General features: G+C 21.9%; 1 protein-coding gene across 4 annotated transcripts in view; it reads left to right on the top strand.

The window, feature by feature from the left end:
* The window catches only part of LOC129611219 (potassium voltage-gated channel subfamily H member 7), a 125178-nt gene that overhangs the window by 32409 nt on the left and 66213 nt on the right, over positions 1-26556 (top strand). For all 4 annotated transcript variants that reach the window (XM_055524228.1, XM_055524229.1, XM_055524230.1 and 1 more), the window contains exon 2: positions 24940-25098. In XM_055524228.1, the coding sequence (XP_055380203.1) occupies positions 24940-25098 (159 nt within the window). The remainder of the gene's footprint in view (positions 1-24939; positions 25099-26556) is intronic.

Below are 26556 nucleotides of genomic sequence, written 5' to 3'. Positions count from 1 at the left end.
GTACAGAGTTTGAATGTATGAAATTTAAAAAAAAAAAAACATTCATGTAGGGTACACATCTACGTATTGCAATGAAATTCAATTAAATTATAGGTATATGTATGTACATAGGTATATGCATGCATGAATAACAATTTTCACTTTTATTAAAATCCTTTTTCAACATCACAACAAAATTTAAAGTGAAAACAAAAACAAATTAGCAAAATTGAAACACAATTTTCATACCAACAAAATCACACTCATATTTTTATTACTGTAGCACCACATATACATATATTATATACACATGTGTATTCACATATGTATGTATGTAGTTAATATTAGCAGAGTGGAATATATTTGTTTTTGTAGATAGCAGGATACGAAATTATCACTATTTTCTGGCTGCTCACCTATTTCTGTTTTGATTATGAAAAAAAAAAAATCTATTTTTAATTTTTTTCTCTGTATCATTTGGGAAATCTGCTCTTTTAGTATTTAAAATCTACTCTAACCTAGAGTGAAACTTTCTGCTTCTCTCTTTCTCTTTATCAATATTATACGCGTATAATACCCATGTGACATTTTTATCTCAATTAAATTTTTTTTCTATTTACATTGACAATAATAATATTGTTAATGTGCTAAAAAATGTTGCATCAAAATGTTGCTCAACAATTTCACCTATTTATTCATAATATTTTATACTAAAAATGGAAAATATTATTTCAAAAAAAAAAAAAAACAAATTAAAAACATAACATTATTACAATCATATGTGTATACACAAATTACATGCATATACATACATATGCATTAAAAATCTCATTATTTAAATGAATCTGTACAAATATTATAATTCCCATAATGTGCAAAAATTTAATAAGAAAATTTTAAATATTTTCAGATTCAACTTCTGTGTATATAATATTCGTAATATTTTTATATTCACCACATTTGCATTAATATTGGAATAATCTAAATATTATATACAAATGTATACCTATATTTATGTATTCAACAAATAAATGAAAATTTCTGATTTTATGTGGTTTTTCTTATTATTATTTTTTTTTAAAGTAATAAAGAATGAAATTAAAAACGTGCAATAATACAAAAATTATAAAACAACAGAAAAAGTGTTAAATATAAAATTTCACCCTCACCAATATTATGATTATAATATTGTTATATTAGGGTACCTGTATTTGTATATACTTACATATATATATATTCAGATATGGTGTACTATAATACCTTAATTTTATTTTGCCTAGTTTTATTATTTCTCACAAAAAAAAAAATTATTATTTTCAATGGTTAGTTTTCTGTAATTCTATTCAATTTTCAAATCAAATATATCTACAACAAAATACTGAAAAAGTGAATGAGTAAACATATTAAAAGGGTTAAAAAATAAGAGAAGAAATAGGGCAGAAAAAAACGGGAGAGAGAGTGCGAACAGAGTTCTATAGTGTAGTTGATGTTGGGGGCGATGTAATGCAGACAAAATAAAAAAAAATTTCAATGCATTAAAAAAATGTAAAAAAAAAAGAAAATTTACTTTTTTTTTTCTTTGTTTTGGTAAATTGAATAAGAAACAAAAAAAAAATAGTGGGGGTTTTCAGTTTTGCAATTCTCAACACACATATACAGACAAATATATATACATGGGTTATGGGTATGTGTTTATGTGTATATATTTGATTTTTTGTTAATAGATATGAAAATTTTATGTTGGTTATCAGGATTGCAAAATAAGTAAAGTTTTACAGTTTCCATTTTTATATGCTCTAGTTATAACGCAATTTCGGGATTTGCTCTTATTTTAATCAAAAAAAAAAAAAAAAACTTGTTCAATAAATACTTACTGTATATAAAATATTTACTGTTTTTTTTTTATTTGAAAAGTTATTATTTGAAGTGTATATAATATAATAATTAAAAATGTAATATAGAAATAAATACATAGAAATATAAAATGTATATAATATATAAGAAGATGGTAGAAATATAAACATTATACACAGAATATTGTGCATTAAAAATGAACAAAAAAACGCAAGGAGAGGGAGCGTTTCTATTATTTCAAATATTTAATTTTTTGTACAATTTTTTTTTTTTTCACTTTTTTTTTGTTCGAGATGCCTTTCAACGCGCATTGATGTTAAAAAAAGTTCTCACATTGATAAAAGAAAAGTTTTTATTCTTGATAATTTTTATATTGTTTTCTTTTTTTTTTATCCGTATACCAAGGGATTTTTGTTCTTTGTTTTTACTTATTTTTTTATTGCAGCATCTGTTCCTTTTTTGCAATTTGAAAGAATTTTTCTTTCATTCTTTTGTTTTTTTTTTCTTTCTCCACATTTTTCTTGTTTGTTAGCTATTTTTTTTTTATATACAATATGTTGGTTCATTGTTAATATTTTTGTTTTCATATTTGGTCCTTTTCTTGTTTTTAGATTTCTTTCTTAAATGTACGAACATATACATGACATTATATTCTATGAGTTCAAGAAAAATAACAGAAAAAAAATTAAAACAATAAAAACTATTTTGAATACATACATACATATGTATGTATAACAGTTATATTAATTTTAAACCATGTATATAATAGTGTGTATATACACAAAAGAAATGCGTTTTCATATACAATAAAATTATTACAAAAATAATAGCAATTACAAAAGCAACAACAACAACAAGAACAAAAAGAAAAGAGATGAAATTCAAAATTCTTTCATATTTCATTATAAATAAAATAGAAATTTTCCTTTTTTTTAAGTTTATTTGTAGTTGAACTTTTGACGTGTTCATTTTTTTAAAATTTGTCAATATTAAATTTTAATTATTAAAATAAAATATTAATATAATTATTAAGTTATTAATAATATATATTATACGGTTAAATATTTTTTTAAAAAATTTTAATTTACAGAAAATTTCGAATTTTATAATAATTTTCTTTCGCGATTTTGCGGGGTTTTTAACAAAAATTTGAAAAAAATTAAAAAAATATAATAAACAAAAATTTTTATTTTTTCATAAATTCGATTTTAAATTTTATTATTCTCTATATATTTATTTTACAATTCAATTTAAAACAAAATTAATTAATTAGAACTTCAATCCTTGAATTATAAAGGGTTTATTAATTTCTAGGTTAATTATATCAGTACAGAAATAATATTTGGATAATATTCATCAACAAATTAAAATCAATTAATTAGTTTACAAAAAAAAAAAAAATATATAGAAAAAAAAATGTTATGAATTAAATTAAAAGTAATAAAATTTAAATTAAATTAAATTCAAAAAAAAAAATTGAAAATTTCAAAAATTAAATAAGCAGGAAAAAAACGTATATTATAATTATATTAATTATACAATAATTATTAAATAATAAATTATATCATAAGAAATTATCATTTTATCAGAAATTTATTAATTATATAGAAAAAAAAAGAAAAAAAAAACAATTCAGTATTTTAAACTAAATGTTTAATATAGAATGATAATAGTATTGTTATTATTATTTTTTTTAATTCATATTAAAAATTTAAATAATAATATTATACAATTTATAAATTTTTTAAAAAATTTTGATATTATATTGTTAAATTTTATCTGTAACAAATGGTAAGTTTTAACTTTGATTAGCAAACATTTTTTTTTTTTAAATAGAATTAGCTATAAAATTTTTAATATATATAGAAATTAATAGAGATTTTAAGACTTTAAATTAAAAGGGATATTAATTTTTTTTAAAAGTATCTACTATATTTTCTATCTTTTAAATATTTTATTTAAAAATTTTAAATATATAATAGTGTTCTTATCAAAAATCAATTTAGAACTATTAATATTATTTGTCTTTTACTGAAAATGTTGTAGTTGATAAAATGTAGACTATACGTACAACATGTAAATTTTATCTGATCATAAATGAGATTTTGGAAATTTTAAAACCAGAAAGATACTCGTATGAACTAATTGAAAAATTCGAGTAGAAAAATTTTTAAATTTATGTAGTTTGTATGAAGAAACTATTTTTGTTTATTCGTTAAGCTAAGTGAAATTTCAATATCTAAAAAATAATATAATATCAAATAAATCATTTAAAATATTTAATGTTCAATATTAACTTCTATTACTATATTTTAACTTGGGATACTCTCACTGACGTCTAGTAAACCCCAACAGCATTTATTTTTATTTGATTTAATTTAGTGAATTTACTAAGTTTTCTTTTCCAATAATATTTAAATACAATGAATTGCTGAATGAAGAATGTTTTTTAATATGTTTTTAAAGATAAAAATGATTAAATTAAAAAAAAAAATTTTAGAGCAAAATTAATTTTTTTTTAATATTTTTACAATAGGTCTGGTAGATCCCAGTATATAGAAATATTAAAATATTCAAAAAATATCCGTAATTTTACTTCTATAACGTTATAATTCATGTTATAATTTAGCTGGTTCGCCAATTATATGAAATAAGTTGAGACAAAGAAATTTGTATTCAAAACAAAGTTTGCTCGTATAAGATTACTCCTATAATAAAAAAGCTACTAACTCTCTCAGGGCACGTAAATATATTTACTCTCTTTATATTGTGCATCAAATTATTTCAAAAAAATTTCATATTAATTTTTATATTTAGGTATAGTATAGTATATAATAAAAATTATGGGGATTTAATCAAAACAATTGACTCAAAAATTATTTATTTTTAATTTCACTAATGAAAATTTTTAAAATGTTTAATTTCTTTATACTTAAAATCTAATATAATTTTCAAATTTATTAATTGTTATACTTCATTTAGAATAAAAAATATAAAAATTGCAATCTATTAGAAATACCAACGAGGGATGCCTTCAGCAATTTATTAACTAATGATTCAAATTATTAACATAAAACATTAAAATGAAGAAGAAAATTTTTTTTAAAGAAAAAATGTATATAAATAGTTTTCGCAAACATTTTGATTGAATGAACAACTTCTAATTTTTCAATACATAATTACAATATTCACAATTTTACTACAAAAACAAAAAGTGCATTCCCAAGTGAAACGGATATGTTATTATGGTTTCACTTTAAATAAAAAAAATATAGGTTAAAATAATGAAATGTCATTGAAAGCAACTTGTTATATATATGATATATGGAAAATTCCGTAGATACAAACAGTAACGAATATAAATTCGCAAAATATGCGAGTCAGAACATTTTCAACTACTCTTAAATAAAATATATGCAAAAGTGTGTACAAAATATATCTCACGGCAAATTTTCATATATTTGTAATGTTTGTATCCTTTAATTTGTAATATTAAAATTATAATTAAAACCGAAAATCGAGAAAATTACATTTATGTTGCGGTAACAATAAAATTTCCTTTTACCGCCTGATGCCTGTCTCCATTTTAAATTTATTTTAAATTGGAATTTATTTTAATATAAAATGAAAGTGCAATCATGAAAATGTTTGCAAAACAATTTTTTATTGATAAAAAATTCTAGCATATTTATTATAATTAATCGAAAATATTGGATTAATATTTCGAATTTCATGCATTATCAATGGAGAATTACTAAAAATTGAGCAATTTAAATATTTAAGATTGATAGACCTATGAAATATTTTACCTAATGCATATTCAACAAATTCACTAAATTAAATAATCATAAAGTTTAGTCAGACTTTAATAAAAAAAATTTTTATTTCTACAGAGTAAAATTCATAACAGCCTTACAAATACCATAAATTCGTCATTATTATTTAAATGTGAAAGTTTTAAGAAAAATTTTTGAATAATAAGATGTTAGGTAATGATTGTTTTATTCATACTTTTAATTATACAAAACGCATAAATCTTTTAAATGGTTTTATAATTTTAAACAAAGAAAAATATTTTCATAATCATAAGCTTATTTTAAAAATATTTATTTTAACCTCGAAAGATATTTAAAGAAAAAGCAAATTCGGTAGTTCGTAATGAATAGAAAACTTTATTTTTCATGTTTTCATAAACTTCGACTTTAAGAATTTTCATAATTTTTTTTTTTTTTGCTAACTATTCTGTAATATTTTAATAACCAAAGTTTTCGTTCTGCCACGAATATTAAATAAATGGTTTCTTATTAATTCTTCTTTTTCACAATTTTGCTTTCTAACAATTTTTTTCTAAAAATTTATAGTTTTATTCCTTGCATCGTTCGCCCTATATAATGTGAAAATCAAAACTTTACTTGCTTTATTTTTTTAAACTTTTATACTTATTCCTCTTCCGGTCCAATATTTTTTTTTTTTACAAAATACTTATTATCCTCTCTTAGTTTTTAATTGAAAGCGACTTGAATTTATTATTCTTGCAAAGCAGTACTCTTTCATGAATAAGCAGTTTTCTTTGTCTTTTTTTTTGCATATCGCTTGCGGATATAATAATAAATTGCTTATTATCCATTCATTTTGTAAATTTTTATCTTTAATTTATGATTTTAAAAAGCGATTTTTCAGTAAAAGACAATTTTTCTGAATCACATAATAATATTAATATAATATTAATAATATTGCACACATTTTTTTAAAAGTTTACAATTTTTTCCTCTGAAAATCAAAGTGCAGCATTTGAAATTTTTATCATCTTAAAAATTCAAGTGAATATACTCTGTAACAGCTTAAAATTTAAATTTCATGTAGGAATTAATAATACTTCACAATTTTGGAAAATGTATTCTCATCTCTCTAAATATAAAACGAATTTTCAGCTACACATAGTGTTACGCTCAAACTGTAAATAACCTCAAAAGTAATAATTCTTACTTAATTTTATTTTGCAAATGAAAATAGCTTTTATATAATTTTACGTTAGTGCTCCTCAACTTTACACACTTAGCTACAGAAACTAAATCTTAAATATAAAAATTTTTCTTATATATGATTCGCATATAAATTTGGAAAAAAAAAATGATATAGGTAAGCAATTGAGAACTAAAACTGAATTTTTAAAATGATATGGGTCAATATACTGGCACATGTCACCTAAATTTAGAATTGGGTTTTGATAATTGTAAACATGAAGATGTACAGATTAAATTTAAAAGCATAATAAGTGTTAAAAAATAAAATTTGTTTAAAATTCTAATTAAACTAATTCAGCGTGACAAGAGAAAGCAATTACTCTTGAACACTATTGCAAATACAAACCAGATTATCATATATTTCAGAATAATTGAAATTTGAGACTTATATTAAAATTTTTGTAAATTTTTTCATTAAAAAATTGTTTTAATTTTTTTGATTTAGAAGAAAATCGTAATTAACTTGTGAATAATTTTATAAACACCTCCATAATATTGTTATCAATAAGGAAATGCATTCTATATTAAAATATTTGAAATGACTTCAAATTGAAAAATATTTTGTAGCTGGCATAGTATTATAAACATACTAAAGTCAATTAAAAGTCAAGTGAACGACTGAAGATTTGCCACTATTATTAAAATGGTCTCTATACAATATTATTTTAAGTTGAAAGTTTGTTTTTCTGAGTAACACATTAAAAAAAAAAATTGGAAAAAAATGTTTTCTCTAAAGAGAAAAAAATTCTCCTATTCAATTTATGTATGGCTGTGGGTATATAAAATAACAACATAATTCAACAATGTTTCCTCCCATATTACCAAAAAAAAAAATACAAGCAAAGAAATTTTAAACACATTATACAAAAAGTTTTTTTTTTTCGAGAAATTTCAGGAAAAATAAATTATATAATGAAAACAAATAATGAATTTCATTATCTACTAGAGGATGCCAAATATAAAGACCAAGTTTTCCACTCAAAAATTGTTAGAAATTATGCTTAATACAAATTGGACATTATTTTGAATCTAAAAATTTTGTATGTGAGTAGACATTTTTGGTTGTTTATATTTTAGGCATTTGATGTGACACAGAAATTTTAAAATTACTATACCTTAAAAAATAACTCAATCTAAATGACGTCCGTAAAAAGACGGTAAATCTCATGTAATAAATCAACATTTTGTTGGTATGAATCTCATTTAATGCAATCATACAAAAGTTTACTAACATGGTAATTAAGGTTAAATTATATTATACAGTATACAGGACACCTTAAGGCATATATTATATATTTATAGTTATAATTAAAGATCGAAAATAATTCTGTCCCAAGCTGACCATTTCTATCTTTAAAAAATACTACACCTATATGTATTTTCGTGCTCAAACCGGAATATCATACAAAATGTTGCATAATATTATTTTCATATCATACTTTTTTCTAACTTTTCTAATAAACTTATTCATTAATATTCTCCAGTATACACTCCCCCATAAGTTTCTTCTTATTCATTTTTTTTTCTGTTTGAAACTTTTTTGAATAATAATTTTATAATAACAATTATTGTTGCACAGACAGGAAAAGTCCTTATTTTATCAAAGTTATCAAATTCCATTATTAACTATATTTAAAGTTTAAAAATTAAGGAAATGAATTTAAAATTGCGTTTCGTTGCGTAATTTATTGTTTTTTTTTATTTCTATAAAACTGAAATTTATTTCAGTTGAGTTTCGCCTTCACGTTTTTAAATGTAAATAAGGTTTCGTTTTGTTTTTTTTTTTGGTTTGGTTTTATAAAATGGGAAGACACACTTTTGTTTATCTATGATTTTTTAAAAAGTTGTTTTATTTTTTCAATTTTCTCATATTTCTGTTCTGTAATTTTTTGTTTTTCATTAACATTTTTCATGGTATTTTGTGAAAATAATAAACTTTTACAATTTCCATGAAAAATATTTTCTAGCAAAAAAAAAATGAATGAACATGAATATTGTATGGCCTATTACTTATATGTATGGTCTATTTAAATAACAAGAGGATATTGTTGATATTATTATTTTTTAGTGTTTTATTATATTAAATCGGTGGTGAAGTGCAGAGTTATGCTAAGTAGGAAATTCTTCAAAATGCGTTGTTTTACACTAATACTAATTTCGAATGGCCCTCTTTCTATGGTATCGGGTTCAGTGACATACAGGTATTAGTTCCGAGATCGGTGTTGAACAAATGGATTAAGCGCAAGGTCGAAGTAGCAAAAACAAAGGTTTAGTGCTATCTTATAATGTTTTTATTACAAAAACTAAGGATACATCACTTAGAATTATGCCACCACAAAAGTTTATGAATTCATCATACACAAACACACAATAGTTTGCAAACTTTCAAAAACACTGCCTTGCAAAATTTTAAATTTGCTAGTTAGCACATCTATGCGCATCACCATCGATATATACACGCAGAATGTATAATTTTGTTTCTCCTGTAATATCCGAGCTAAAAAATTTTTCCTATAATATTGTTTTGTTAGAATTTATGGATGAGTAATTTTTCCAATTAAAACATTTACAATTCTATGAAAGTTTACATAGAATAATATTTTCCTTTACATTTAAAATGTAAAAAAATTTTCATACTATTATTTTTAAATAAACTAGCCATATGAACAATATGAATGTAAGCTTGTAATGTACAAAAATATTATAAGTTACAAAAATGTTATGTTAATTTATTATGAATGAAGTAAAAAATTTTTGTATATTTCAATAACAGCATAATGCGTATAGTATACTATATACTAGTATAGTCATTTCGTTTAACATGAATTTGTGGTTTAATTCTCTTGGGATATTATAAAATTTTAGTTAAATTTTTTATATTGAATTTACAGCACGTATACACTATATTTTATTTGTATGTAATAACTTCAAATTAATATTATTGAGGTTTTCAAATGTAATACTAAAATATAAAAACAAAAAAATTTTAAAAAATACTTGTAGGTAAAATATTATCAGTATAACACAATTGTATCTCAGTATTTTGTATTTGTATACACATACATATGCTCTCAAACTAATCATTTTCAAATATAATGGGTATATTTAAGACTTTGGTTAGCCTTAAATACCAATTTAAATCGTGATTAATTATTATTAAATAATTTTATGTTTGGAATTACAAAAAAAGTGTTATTAAAATTATAATTTAATAATTCTTATATCGTTAATATTGAAACTAAAATTCATTGAATCATTTTGTGTTATTGTACTAAAATAAGACAAATTTCAAAAATTAAATCAAAAATTACGTAATTTTTTGACATTTAATACTATATTATTTTATAAAATTCATCAAAAAAAAATTAATTAATCTTATTAAAATAAATTAATCAAATACAATTTAATTTGGATTTTGATTTATGACTTTAACCTTCAAGCGTTTGAATCACCTTTTTCCACTATACAGAGTCGTTCAAGGGCACTATATATATAAATATATTTATAGCATTTCATTAAAATTGGATTAATATTCCTGCTTTTCATATAATTCCACATATATAATATAGATATTCTAAAATTTTATTCAACCAACGTAATAGTTTTAGAGAACATTTTTTTTTTCATAATTTTATAAAAATTACATTCCTGTTCAATTTGTAATAAAAAATTATTTATAATAATGATTTTAAATAATTATGATAATTTAATTTATATAAAGCATATATGTAACATGAAACATACATATACATAATTTATATAAAATTTTATTTTTTTTATGATTTGTTCATTTACCCGGAACGGTATGCTCACAATATTTTTAATTAAAATTTAACATATTGACGAAATTAGTAGATTAATAGAAATTTGAAAATGAAACATTTTAGTAGAACGGGAGAGTAGATATTTAGGTGCATAATATATTTTAATGATATTATATATAAATGAACCGAAAACATGTAGCACTTTTCCCTACAACAAGTAGTACTTTTCTCTTCAACAAGTGAAAATACTGCTTTTAACAACAATCTATGATATTATTAAAACTGCTTTTATTCTTATGCAAAATTATTTAAAAAATTGCATACTTTTAGGATAAAGAAAAAAATATTAAAGAAGCGTTAACGTAATGCTCCAATTTAAAGGTTAATTGTGAGAGTTAAGCAAAATAATCATATTTTCTGATATCATGGCATTTATCTTCTACTTTCCGGGTTTATAGATATTGGGGAATGCACACAGTTTCGGAAATGTATTATGGTGCCTAAAATTAAAATTTCGAGAGGTGATAACTTGAGAGGTGGCCATTTATGAATATCCAAGATCTACTAAAATTTCAGATTCCTACAACTTATTTTCTATAACAAAAACGATATCAAAATGAGAAAAGAAGGATTTTTATATTACGATTAATTTTAACAGCAACTTTGATTTTTTCTAATATCTAATTATGATATGCCGCGGTAGAAAAAACAGACACTACCTTTCAGGGTTCGTAAGATTTTCAAAATGTTTAGAGTCTATTTATAATAAATAGTGAAATTATAAGTGAGGGGTCTATATTATGTATATTCGATTTTCGTTACGATATAGCTACGGTTATTACTTTTGAAAAGTTCGACTCTTTATTAAGAATCTATATTATTGTTTTTAAATAACAAGGATTAAAAATTTTCTAATTTAACCAAAATAACTTAAAAACGTATTAACAAGTTTAATTATAACAAATTTTTATTATCGCAAGCAATAAAATATTAAAAATTAAAACACATTCCACTTAAATAATTTTTTTCTATATAAAAACCATTAATACACAGGATGCACTTAAAAAAATATTTTCAATACTTACATTATACATTTATTGGAATTTGATTGAATATTGAAACTTACTTTAATCATGCATACATTTAGAAAAAAAACTAGGAAAAAAAACAAGCCAACTAATTAATTTTTAAAAAGCATTTTAGAAACAACAAAAAAAAAACAAAAAAAATTAATTAACAACCTTCAAAAATTGCATACACCTACATATTATATCCGTGTACACGTGTGTTATTTAATTATACCCAAAATATAAATTTGTATATTACATACATCATTTAGGTACATAACAAATATAATAATATATACTTTTAAACATAATGTAGATCTTACTTGCATCCTTTAACGTTTACTTTTTCTTTTAAATACCAAATTTTTAAATCCCATGCTGTTTCGTTAAATATAAATTATGCATACATTTTTTTTTTATAATTTTTTTTATAAATTTTTTTTTATAAATGCATTTTAATTACTCGAAATGCATATAATATAAAGTATTTCGTATACTAAAAATTTATATGTAAAAAAATTTCTTCACATGCATATTGTAAAATAAAAAAAAAAATTAATTGAATGTAAGCATACAGTTGTACGAATATAATATTTGTTTGTAGCCCGAAACATGAAAATATGCAAGAATTACAATGTTGAATATATTTGTGTTCAATAAATTTATTGAGCTATTAAGTATACGGATAACAAGGAAGATACTCGTAATTTATTGAAATGTAAATATAATTTAAAATAAATGATTTTTTTATGAGTTTACAACTTGTTAATGCATTCTTTATTGATATTATATTATACATTTTATTTTATTTTAGAGGTTTAGTTAACTGAATTATTCACTGGCCATATTTTAATGGGAAATTTTGGTCAAAACGTTAAATATGTATTTACGTATGTAAGAATTAAAATTTTTAACAGAAATCTCTTTTCCCTACACAGCTCCATGAAATGTTTTAATTAATTATATGTTTCTAAGTATAAATAAATAGTAATATTTGCTTTTTTGTTGTTTTTTGAAAAATTTCGAGTTTTAAACGAATTTTCAAAATAAAAACAATTCTTGAATTACAATAACATCAAAATTAAATTTTTATTAAAAATTTTAAATAAAATAAATAAATATTTAAAATTATAAAAAAAATATTTATATAAAAAAACAAAAATATATTGCTATCAGCTCATGCAATGTGTATTTGTTCTTTACTATTTCAAAATCCCAAAAAATTCTTATGCGTGCAAATTTAAGAACACTGTGAGCTTTCCGATTGCTATTATTATCTACATAATATGTCCCTATAAAGGAGTAAATTTGGTTCAATACAGTGGCTTCGATTTCTGAGTACAATTTCCTCTAATAAATGATCCGTTAATTATAATTAAATTTTCGATATTTTAATCATTAAAATCGGTTCATCCGAAATTGAAATACAGAAAGCTGCAAGCAGATTGGCAAACAGATTACGATTTTCATCTTCTTAAAAATTTTCATATCGTGAAATTTAGTGCCATCACAACATTCGTTATTATTATATGCAATAAGGTTCGTTAAAAACATCAATATATGTCGCTAATATCTTATATATCTATATATATTATATGTATACATATATTGGAAAAATTTAGTATTTCATATACGCTTCAATTCTTATTCATTCAATTTAATAAAAAATTCAAAATCAAAACATTTTTTGCTTTTTAGAAAAAACCACACAGAGAAAAAAAAAATCTCTTTACTTTTTTCAATTTAAAGTGAAAAAAAAATATTTTGTACTGCTGCTGCAAAAAAAAAATCCCTCCTTTCCTTCATATACAAACACGTATAGGTACATACACTTTAGTGACTGAGTTCACTACTAACTAATGCTTACATAACGGCTATCTAAAATAACTAATATTATAACTATAATATGAATAGAAAATTTTAATATAGAAAAATATCACTCTACCATCACTTTATAATTTGGATAAAAAAATAACATCAAGAGCATATAATAGTTATATAGTCTCGTGTACTACATACATAATATTATTACAAATTTATATTGCACACATCTGTAATCGTATACAAGTAAAATATAAAACAAATAGCAAAATATAAACGTCATATATAGTGAATTTTTATTTAAATATTACTTGTATTCTACACATACGTATGCAATATACCACCTTGTTATACCTCATCCACGTAAATATATGTATATATGAATACTCATGCAATATACCTACTATATTTGAAAGTGGTTTGAAAATGGTTTGGATGGTTTAAAAAAAAATGTTTTCTAGCTTTGAAATATGGAATCAGAAGTATACATACTATATAGTAGCATTATGAACGATATCTTTTGAACTTTTCACAAATAAAAAATTGAAATAGTTGTTGTTCCTTCTACTGGTTCTTCAAATTTGCCACACATTACATTTGGTCGAAATATCTAAGAATAACACACTGACATTCAAATTGATGAATTTTTTTTAAAAGAAAATTATTTTTAAAAAATCTTTGGGAATATTTCAATATTTTTGTTGTTAAACAACACAATTTGTTAACTTCTTTCAGAACAAAATTTTTTCAAACAGTTATTGTATTTTTTATGTCTGCTTTAGTAATAAACCATTTTCTTTTATTCTTGCAATAATTAATTGAACTCCTTTTTATTCAAGCATTCAACCTCAAAATTAAAAACCAACAGCATATCGTACATACTGCTTTTCTTAGGGTGAAATCAAAGGTTTCGTTTACATTTTGACAAAATTTTTTTCTTTTATAAATTCTCTCATTTCTCTTTTCGTTACAAATTATAAACCCTTTCAATAAAATAAAAAAGAAAAAATTGAAATCTTTGGTTTTCAAAAAAAAAATTATTTTGTTTTTTTTTTCCGGATTTTACCAATTTTCCGCGCTAAGTAAAATAAAAGTGGGTTACTCTTTTAAGGTTGTGAAGCACACAATGACAACATTTCCACTATTCATAGTGAAATTATATGTAACTATTATTTCATGTTAATAAAAACCCAAATATATATGCAATTATACATACATTACGTATCCTATGGCATTTGTACGTAAATTATGACATTAAAATAAACTAGACTAGTTTATATTTCCAATCCTATTTATATTGTAAGAGCATACTTAGTTTAAAACTATTCACATAATATGTATGTCCTTTAAAAACAAAACAACTTCACATACATATTTAGATGCACATAATATACCTTCAGTTAAAGGGGGAAAAAAAACTTAAGTACTATAGTTATAAAATAAAAAAAAAATTTACACCATGGCTGTATATCGAATTATTATATTTAATTACTTAGATACATACCAGTTACATTTAGTATATAAATACTTCAGTAGGCATACAAGCATTTTGTTGTACATTATAATCGTCACATATTTTTTTTTAATCGCGCCACATAAACTAGGTATGTATTACTTGTATTTGCATAGGTCACATTAAAATATTCTTAAGCGTGTTGTATTTACATTTACATTGAAAATGACCTAAATTAAATTGTTTTTGCAAATTGGTACCTTATACATAATATTATAGTATTTGATTTAAGGAATTGCAAGAAAATTAAAAACAATTTTCTTTAATATTATATCTCGTCAAAGTTAACATACATTCCTACAAATCTATTTCTTCACTTTCTCTTCATGCTTAAGTTATTTAACATATATATATATATATATATTTTTAGAAAAAAACTCAAACTCTTAAAAAAAAGTTGAATTTTGTTGAATGATTTTTAAAAATTATAAAGTTTATTAGATCATGAAATTTGTGAAATTACAGTAGTATAGTTATGATACCTTTTGACTTTAAAAAAAAATTTTCTTGAAGGGTTATTAAACTTGTACTTTATTCGTAGTTAGTTTATGAGTATAGATTTAACATAATATTATAATAATTATACAGCATTTCTAATGAAATACTTAATAAGAGTGCACAAACACTTATGAAAAATTGTAAAGAATTTTTTTTTGTAAAATAATCATTAATGATTTTAGATATTATTACTACATATAGAGAATAGGATTTCGTCGAGAAAAATTAATAAATTATTTATTAAAATAATATGAAACATGTACGAGGATCTATACCATAGTACTCGAAATAAAGTTTTTCCGATCCCACAAATTATAATAAGTATTATGCTTATTGATCCTACTTTAAATCCATAACAACACCAGTTGCGCGAAAAAGCCCATTTCTTTGGAAAAATTTAGAAAAAAAATTAATAAGTGCATAATAATAAAGTGAATTATTAATATTTGAGTAAAACTAAAGTTAATTTTTGAGCTTCAACTTTAATTTTATAATATTTAGCTCTAGTTTCTAGTGAAAATGTGATAGTTTATTTTGAATATTCTAGATAGTATATTCCAATAGTTATTTCGTAAATTTACATGAATTGTGATTTTTCAATTTAGTAAGGATAGTAAAAATTATTGAAAGTGTTTAATATTTTACAAGAATGTACAGAAATTTTGAAATTACAATGGTGCATTTCTATACTGCGAAGTATCTCCTCATTATCGTCTTATTATTTTCATCTTCTCATTAGAAATAAATGTTAAAATATATGTTTATATTCAAAAAATTCCTAATAATATTTTTTATGTACATGCCTGCCTGTTACATGAATATGTGTATCATAGCGCAAATGTTGTATCTTACAAATAAAATCTACATAAAAAAATCACTAACAAACTGCTACAAAGACAATAACGCTGCTTATTGATCATCCAACATCAATATATCGCATATCTCACACTAAGTTTTAAAATTGTAGAATTGATGGTTACACATGTACCTATAATTGCATCACTTATACGTCATAACAATATAACAAGTATAAAAAGTATTAAAACTTACACTTTTAAAAAAAAAATCTTTTTCCTTATTTGCCTATTAATGAAAATCCAAATACAATATTATAATATGACATATATATAATATTACTGTAAGTGAATAAATTTTCCAAGTCTATATATAATAAATAATAATCCTTTTAAGTAAAATGTTGCAATATGACAATACGTAGAATTTAACAAAGGTTGAACAGACACTAACTAACTAGTTGTATAATTCAAAGGAAATCTTTCCTTTGAAAGCTAATAGCGAATATCCTCTTATATAAAAAATCCGTATCCTGTTTTTATATTTCATAATATTAAGGATACTTTGAATATGATAAGTTGTTAATAATGTATATATATATTATATAATGTCATTTGACTTTAGTGAATTTAATTGACAATATCTATAAAATATTTAATTAATGAGTTTTGTTTTGTTAGTGAGAAATATGAGTTTCGTGTAATATGAGTTTCGTGTAAGATTAAATTAAATAATGTGAAACTAAGTCTTGATCAAATGGTATTTGATTAAGATATAGCTATAGAGTTGGTAAATTAAAAGTGACAAGCTATTCTATTCAATAAATATTTTTATTTGACAATTGAATAGAAACCAGAATTTGGAGGGGGTTTCTTAACCGTTCGGCAACTGTTGTCTAACTTTCTTGGGCATATTTCCAGCTTTATACTTGGAAAAGGGATTTTATAGGCGATAACTTTAAAAGCTACAATAAGTCACGAATGGCTGACAATTTTTAAATTAACAAGCAATTAATTTCTTATCAATAATTTGCAAGTTGAATGACTGATAAAATCTTCAAGAAAAAATAAAATCTCCACTAAAATTGGAATAACTTAAAATTTTTTGCTCTGTCCACGAATTCTACCACCAACTTCTAAAGAAGATTTTTGTTATCATGTAATTTTATTATTTTGAATTTTTATATTAAAAAAAAATTATTATAATTGATTCAATGTGTTCAAATATGTATTTACTCAAGACGATTCTTTGAAATTTAATAATAACGAGAAAAACATTAGAGAAAATTTTTAGAAAATTCTTATGCAGAAAACTTTCCATAGCAATAAAACATAAGAATAAAATGTGGAGGAAGAATAATAATTAGAAACTAACAAAATAAGGCAAAAATTTCTGTTCCAATTCATTCTAACTCCTCCTCCACGTTAATTCTATTAAAATGTGTTAAATGGAAAAAAGGAAGAAAATTACACAAATGAAGAAAAACTTCTTATGTGGTTTTAAGTATAATTTTTTTTTGTGCAATTAAATAAAATATTAATAATTTGCGATGCAATTTTTCAAGAAATTTTATAATATATTTTATACACGATTAAATTTAATCATATACACACAAATTTGTTCAAAACTAACATGCTGTTAATATATGCATCTACAGTTTTATATAACTGGATATATTTATATTCTATTCAATTAAAATTACAATAATATCAAACTATTAAGCAGTCATATAATATATACATTACGTAATATACATAGATATAACGTATTTCCATTAGCATTGCATTCGTTACAGATGCATTGCTTCTGTGTCTGCATTTTGTCTTAAATCCTATAGAACACTAAAATATTTTTTAATGAATTTTTATAAAAATTCCAAATTTTTTTCCTATTATTAAATAAGAAAGAAACAATTAACTTACGTATTATGCATAATACTTAAAAAAATTTTTTAATTAAAATAATTTTTAAATTTTATAATGAAAATAACTTTTCCCCTTATTTAAAATACTTCCATAATTAAAATTTTGCAAATTGTAGTATTTGTAGAGTTTACTAGAAATGATATACGGATAACCAAAAATTTTCTTCATTGCATACATATTTTGAAATTGAAAATTAAGTGTCCCTTTGTTTTTTCACCCTTTTCATAGATCCTATGGTGGACATGAAAAGGGTGAACCATAGATCCTATGGTTTGGTGATTCTCATGCCCAACCTAAATGAGCAATATACTCATATTAGTGAAGTATGTGCTCAACCATCTCACCCTCTCCATCCTCTTCAGATGGTCCATCTAGGAACATTGTTTAAGTAGTATATGAAATAATCATAATTTGAAGACCTATCAAATTCGGGTTGCTACAAACTTTTTCTACAAAACATTGGCGAAAACGTTATCTAGCATTATATTAGCTAAGAAAAGGAGAAACTTTTCCAAACCAACTTTTTCATAAATTTTTCTTTATTGCAAGAGAGTGGTTTTAAAAAATATATGAGTTTTCCTACTTTTCATTATACACTAAATCAATTTTTCATTTATCTGTTTAATATATCATAAAAATTAGTAACACATGCCCCTCAACAATATATTATCAAAATTTAAATTTAAAATAAAAGAACTATTTATCTTGTTTTTACTTTTTTGTTCCCATTTCTACTAGAAAGCTGTCGACTTTCGTTATGAAAAATTATATTTTTTTTTGTCAAAATTTATAGTTTAATTTTGGAAATTAAATGTAGAGAATGAAATATGTTATAAATGTAGACTTCCTATACTTATCTTTTAAAAAGCCCAAATCTTAGATAATTTTATTTTTTTAATTTCAATAAATCATATTAAAAAATTTGGTTTTCCACTATTTACAACTCCTTAGTATTACAATTTTTCTTTAAATTTATGGTACAAAATTAAAATAATTCTTCATGTAGATAGATAGGACAACCAGTTTTTAACTAAAATCTAATATATTTTATAGTTTTCAAATATAAATTTTATTAGCTATTCATTTTATTTTAAATTATAGTCAGTAGTCATTACTTTATGCAATCAATATTCTAAATTTTACTGAAATGTGATAATACGAATCTCATAATAAGAATCTCATGAAATAATTTTGTATCATTGATTTATAAATGTAAATATAGTAAATTAAATTTTAATAAATTATTTGAATTTTCTAATGATAATTATTTAATTATTATTACTAAATATTGTAACGTGAGATCGTTAATAGTTAATACATAATTGCAATAATAAAATCATTACAAGTCATAAAATAATTTTATAATTTCAGAACTAAATCTGTTATTAAAATAATTACAAAAATGCTTATGAAATTAATACCTTTACACATCCTTCCTTAAAAAAAAATTATTTTAAAATCAAATCCGTTTAAATATAGCTAAATATGAATTCTTCCTTATAAATTTTTAATAGTAATTACCTCTTTATATGTTATATACATACATACATATATAAACTTAATAATTTTAGAATTTTTCTGAATTTAATTAAAATAACATTGTGTTCTGTAATTGAATTTATTCGTAAAAAATATGATAACTCAGCACCGACAATAATTAGAAACATACATAAAGATAATATAATATGTAGCACACTTACTCTCCTAATCTCATTCATATAATCAACCATGTCATGAGTTTCACTCGTAGAATACTACGAATTACGGACTTAGCTACGACGTTTGAATTATTACTTTCGTAGAGATTATGAACCACCAATGGCAGCACCATTTTTTGGAGTGTTTAATGTGATCACTCTCTTTAAATTATGCTTGTTACAGGTGATTATTTCTTTCGTACACTTTCAAGGGTTATTTTTACTACGAACGTAATTTATGATTACTCAATTACGAATATTCAGAGCAGAATTTTAATAATTCGTAATTAGAAATATGATATTCGTGATTTTCCGAATATCACAACTACGAATGAAATTCATGATAGTACTGAATATCTTTTTAAACTTAGTTGTACATTTAAAATACGAAAATAGTGTTAATTATTTTTAATTAATATAATATAAGAATTCTTAGAAGTTCTAATTAAATAATCCAATTTAAAAATGAAATTCAATATAAATAATATAATATTGTAGTAATCTGTTATATGACATCACTAATTTAAATTAAAGTTATACACGTAACATATAATATGTACAAACTTATTTTATGTAAATAGTTACAAATAAATTTGTATATTTCATTATATAATGTACTATTTTAGTTATGTAACACTATTTTATTAATGAAACTTAATATTATTATGTTATTAGATTTGTTCCTTGTACATCTGAAGAATAGTACTGAAAATATTAAAAATCAATTTTTGTAGACAATAATTTCATATTAGAAGTGATCTCTGACAAATTGGCTTATGCAACAGTTTGAGCTCATATATTGAATAATAAATTGTATTACTTTTCTTTCAAATATTTTTTTAATAACTAACAAATTACTGTATGTAATATTAAAGCTGAACTTGTACCATATCATAATATTATAATACGTATTCTAAATGAGTGTTGATTATTCCCTCTGCTATTTTTTTGTTTCACAATTACTTCCACCGTTTTATTTTAAGATATTTAAAGCGATTAAGCGACAATATTTTTGCATTAAAATCGATCTTTGAGTGGTAAAAGTTTATTTTATTACGAATAATTATAATATATGTGTACATTGTTTAATAATATTATTCTTAATAAACAGCTTAATATTTTTATTATGATCATTAACATTTCAGTAATTTAACGTTTACGTATACATAAAATTATTTATAAAGAATAACATTTATGTATAAAAATTCAAATTGAAATTCTTTTGAATCAAAATTAATTTTTAATTCAATAATAATTTTGCCTACGAATTTTTAAATTTTTGCATGTTAATATAGTCCCACACGTTTAAAATGAATATCATATTACATGAAGCTATCTATGCATATAAGTACCTATTTGTTTGAATTCTTATTTTAATTGTAATTGCGGGAAAAAACTTTTGTGTATCACATTAAAAAATCAAAAAATAAATATTATTTGACAAAAAATAAATTTTTAATAAGATTTTAATTTTCCACCTAAATTCAAAAACAATTATTTCATTAAATATTATAAGTTCTTTTATTAAACAGGGCTTGAATATTCATTGAAATATATACGAATATTAATTTTCAGTGAATATTATTAAGTGTTGTTTCATATACGTCTACATAAATTTGATTTCAAACACAAAAGTAAATAAAAAAATAATAATTTTTAATCCTTAATTCAAATATTGGCGACATTTCTTTAAAAATTTTCAAACACATTATATTTTATTAGAAAGTGGTACTCTTGAAAAGAAAAGAGTCTGAGATTAGCTTTTAAGATAATATTTTTCATGTTTTCTGTATATTTTAAGAAAAAAAAGATCACTAAAACAAGAATAAATTTGTATAGAGTAATGCAAATGAAAGGGTTAACGTGTACCTAAATTGGCATAACTACATGTTTGCACATTTAAAATTAAATTGTTTATAAATTTTACTATGTTCCAATAACCTGTTTTATATTATAAAAGAAAACCTTACCTTCTATTAAAGTATCACTATATCGGAAATTCATTTATATCCAATCAACCATTTAAATTTCTTTTTGTAATGCCAATGAATTTTAAACACTTAATTATATTATTATTGAGTTTTGGAATTTTGCCAATTAAATGAATTGCCAATTAAACCATATTAGATATTGTATAGTATTGAAAATGATATCACCATTTACTTTATAATTTTATTAGAAACATAAACACATATAATATGTAGATAGTATTCAACACAATAATTAAGATTAAGATAGAATAATGTATAAAATTAAAAAATACCATACTTATTTTTAATGAAAATTTTTGTTGTAAAGTTGAATTAGAAATTCCTTTTTAGTGTCGAATGAATTGAATAAAAATATAAAACTGAATATTAGAAGAAGACGTTCAAGGAATTAAAATTCTAATACATAATTAGAATATTGTAATTTTTAAAATTTAAATAATATTATAATAGAGTAAAAATAGAACTAGAAGTAGAAAATACAATAGACATAAAGAATGTTAAGCCTACAATAATATACCCTAACCTATAATAGATTAGCCGCTAACCTATGGTAACAGTACCTAAGATAAAAAAAACTTTATAATAATAAATATAAGAAATTGTACACTGCAGCTTAAAATTTTATTTGTGACACTAATTGCTGATTTCCCCTAAACAATAAGTTAATTAGTCAGTTAGTTAGCGAAGGGAGGTGGCACCTTAAACGCTACCACCCAGCACTAGACCAATAGAAGGCCTATCGGCATCCCTCCACAATACATTATCCCCTGCTAAAAGCTCCTTGAAAAAGTTTAGTAGATTCAATCCGCCAAATCTCCGACATCCTCCCAAAAAGCGTTTTCACCTTCGTATTAGAGCGGGGAATTTACAGAGCATGTGATGCACATAAACCACAATTGCGATCTCTAGCCATCCGCGTCCCTGTCTCTTAACCTCTCTCCCATTAAACCGTGTCCGTTAAAATGTCAACTGCTGAGATCCCTTCTTCTCAAAGGCAACAGCTCCCTTGTCCTTGCACTGTTCTCCTTCGGCCATAGGGCTCTTGTTGTTGCACCAGTACACCTATCAAACTAAAGAAAGTTTCCCCTTCTTCTAGTTTCCTCATCTATAATGTTCTTCAGCTCCTCCAAGAGCTAAAGCATTTTAATAATATGACAATTTTGTTGACTTAATAAAATAATACATACTATAATTTTTTTGAATAATGTTGAGTTATTTTATCATACGAGTGGTTTTATAGTCGATTTTAAGTGGGATATCAAGGATCCTTTATTGAAATTAAAAAAAAAAAGAACTTCCTTTACTTTGCGTAATTTCGGTTGGTAAAGATACTTTATTTGAATCGCTTTCACTTACGTATTTTTGTGGTTCTTTTTTTTTTTAAATAAGCTGAAAAATTTCTATAATTACTACTACTATATCATAAACTATTTTATTTCAACTTCTTTATATCATAAAGTATTTTATCTTCAACTTCTTTATTCAGTAAAAAATTCGAAATCTCTTCAATTTCCATTGTAAAATGAGAAAAGTATTTCAACATTTAAACTAAAATATTTTATTTTTAAAGTGAATTTGAATAAAAATGTATAACAAATTTTCATTTCTCTCGTATAAAGTGTTTCAGACAATAATACATCCAAATTTATATTAATTTTAATTTGCCTTATAGCTTCGGTGTAATACATTACACAAAAAATGTTAAACTACATTCTTGAAAATATTGTAAACATACTATAATACAAAATTACCAAATAGATAAAAACAAAAACACAACAAAAACAAAAACTACTGTTATTTCATTTATTTTATAATATTTAATTTATTTATTAAATTTATTTTACGATACACTCTATTTGATACATATGATAATATAATATTTTTCATAATATACCTAGAAATTTTGTTATACAATAGGAAATATAAAGAATATTTTATACATATTTGATACTCGTATTTTATTAAAAATTAAAAAAAAATTTATGTAATATTTTTATTGATTATTTTGCTTTATTATTATATTCACACTTCGTTAAAAATAAATAAAAAACACAAACCAATTAAAACTATTATACATTTTAATAGAATTTTAATACCATATAACAGTAATATAATAATATATTGAATTTCGAGTATACTTTTGTGTTACGAATATATATAAAAAAAATCTTATATTTATAATAACATACATTATTTATTTAATAAATTCAAAATACAATTATACACACTATAAATGAAAATATAAATATCTATATTAAATTTAAAGGAAAATTTTTAATTGCTTATCATACAAGATGATTTTACATAACTCTATACAATATTTTTTATATTTATAATATTATAATGTACTACAAAATATTGAAAGGCTATTTAAAAACAAATTGAATCAATTCCATAATTTATTATATTATTATATACATATCTACCTAATAAAATAAAGGAGTATAAAAATTAAAGATGTTCATTTTATTAAAACAAAGAAAAACAATAATTTTTATCTACATATACACATATTTAATATTATAAAATAATTATTTTTAATATTATAAAAAAAAATACAAATCATATATAATATTAAATAATAGCTTTTTACACAAAATTTTTTATATTATAATTTTATTTATTTTTTTTCACAATTTTTTTAATTATAATTCGAAAAATATTTCATTTACACAGATTTTATATTCAATTTGTTATCTGTTATATTTTCTTTTAATTTAGGTATATATAATAAAATTATTTTTTTTTTAAAATAACATACTCTTATAATTTTTGTTTTGTTACAAAATTTTTATAAAAAATTTACTCTTTACTATTATGTTATAACCAATATATTATAAAAAAGAAATATAATTAATATTATAAAAAAACATATGAAAACAATTAATTAAATATATATATGTATATATATATATATATATATATGTTAAAATCTATAAAATATTATACATAATTATTGTGTATGTTATATTATATAATATATATATATATATATATATATACAAATATAGGCAAGTGAAAAATGGACAAGTGTTCGTTATAGTACTGATTCAAGAAATAAAGTTAAAATTGAAAATCATATTTCATTGAATTCAAATTTAAATTTAAATGGATTCGGAAATGATGGAAGCTCAAATGGAAAAGGGAAATCAAAAATTATAGGACAGGAGGTAAAAATTAAAAAAAAATAAACAAAAAACAAATTTAAACAAAAAAAAAAAACAAAATATAAATAATTTAAATGAAAACAAAAACCTTTATTTTATATATATATATACAAAAATTAAATTATACTCTAATTCAAATTATAATTATTTTATTTTTAATTTTTATATTATGTAAAATATATACTTTATATTTATATAAACATAATTACATATATTATTATTTATTTTTTTGGCTTACAAATTATATTAAATTATTTGTGTTATATTGTGTTTCAATATTGTTAACAGAAGAACATGTCTAATACTAAGTCTATAACTTAAAATTTAAAAGTTTAATTTTGCTTTATTTTAATGATTGACGTTGTATAGCTTAAAGCAAAAATTTTTCAGCATAAAAATAAAGTTAAATATAAATTTCAACAAAGTATAGAAAATTTAAGACTAAAGAAGTATAGAAAATTAAACTAAATAAAAATTTAAAAATTGTTATTTAATTTAATTTTCCTGTTATATCAAATAAAAATTAAAATTTTACAGTTAAATGTTTTAAGAACTGCTTTAGCTTTTTTCGTTCCTCGTTTGATTTCCAATACAAGCTTTGTTAATAAGCTAAGAAATAAAAAATAAATTTAAATTAATGTACATATTATGCTTTGAAAAAAATTATAAGTTTAAAATAATGAAAGATTTTAGAAAATATTGTAAAATTTGCCTACATGTAACTTGTTAGTAATGCTATATGATAATTCTAATCTATTTTGATTATAATAAATCGGTAAGGTTTATCGATTTATTATAAAAGCGCTGGGTTCTGTTTAGAATTATTTTAGGATTTGAAAATGCAAGTTTAGATTTTACAATCAGACACTAATATTTAATACAGTTCCATATTCCTACGATATGATATTTCTGCTTAGGTATTTAACTGTTGGATATTGTTGATATCTACAAAGAATACTGTTAACTATATTTCCTTTTCTTGTTTCAATTTTTTACATAATTATTAACCATTCGTTTCTCTTAGTGTTATAGTAAATGGGAATGTAGAGATATGTAATTTTGAATTGATATGCCATGTGTGTGAAATTCCAAGGTTCTATTTTGCAAATTACTCGCACGTACTGATATTTAAGGCTTCCTTTTTATTATAGAGTAAAATAATTGCTACTGAAAAGGCAAATAGTAAATATTTAAATTCTTTATTCGATTTTTTTTACTTTTAATTAATTAAATATTTCAAAAATATCTTATGTTTAAAAAAAATGTTCAAGATTTCAAAATTATAAATTATTCTTATTCATTTCTATATATACATATATTATTTATTCATATGATTTATGTACATACTCGTAGTAATATAAATCACAATGAATAAATAATTTTAATAATTTCTTAATTGAATGTACAGACTAAAACCATTTATTCTATTTTAAAACAAGTTATAACAAAATTTCTATATAA

This window comes from Condylostylus longicornis, unplaced genomic scaffold (assembly GCF_029603195.1).
Source record: "Condylostylus longicornis isolate FDR11 unplaced genomic scaffold, ASM2960319v2 ptg000048l, whole genome shotgun sequence".
Lineage (NCBI taxonomy): Eukaryota > Metazoa > Arthropoda > Insecta > Diptera > Dolichopodidae > Condylostylus > Condylostylus longicornis.
This window is presented reverse-complemented; position numbering and strand designations above follow the sequence as displayed.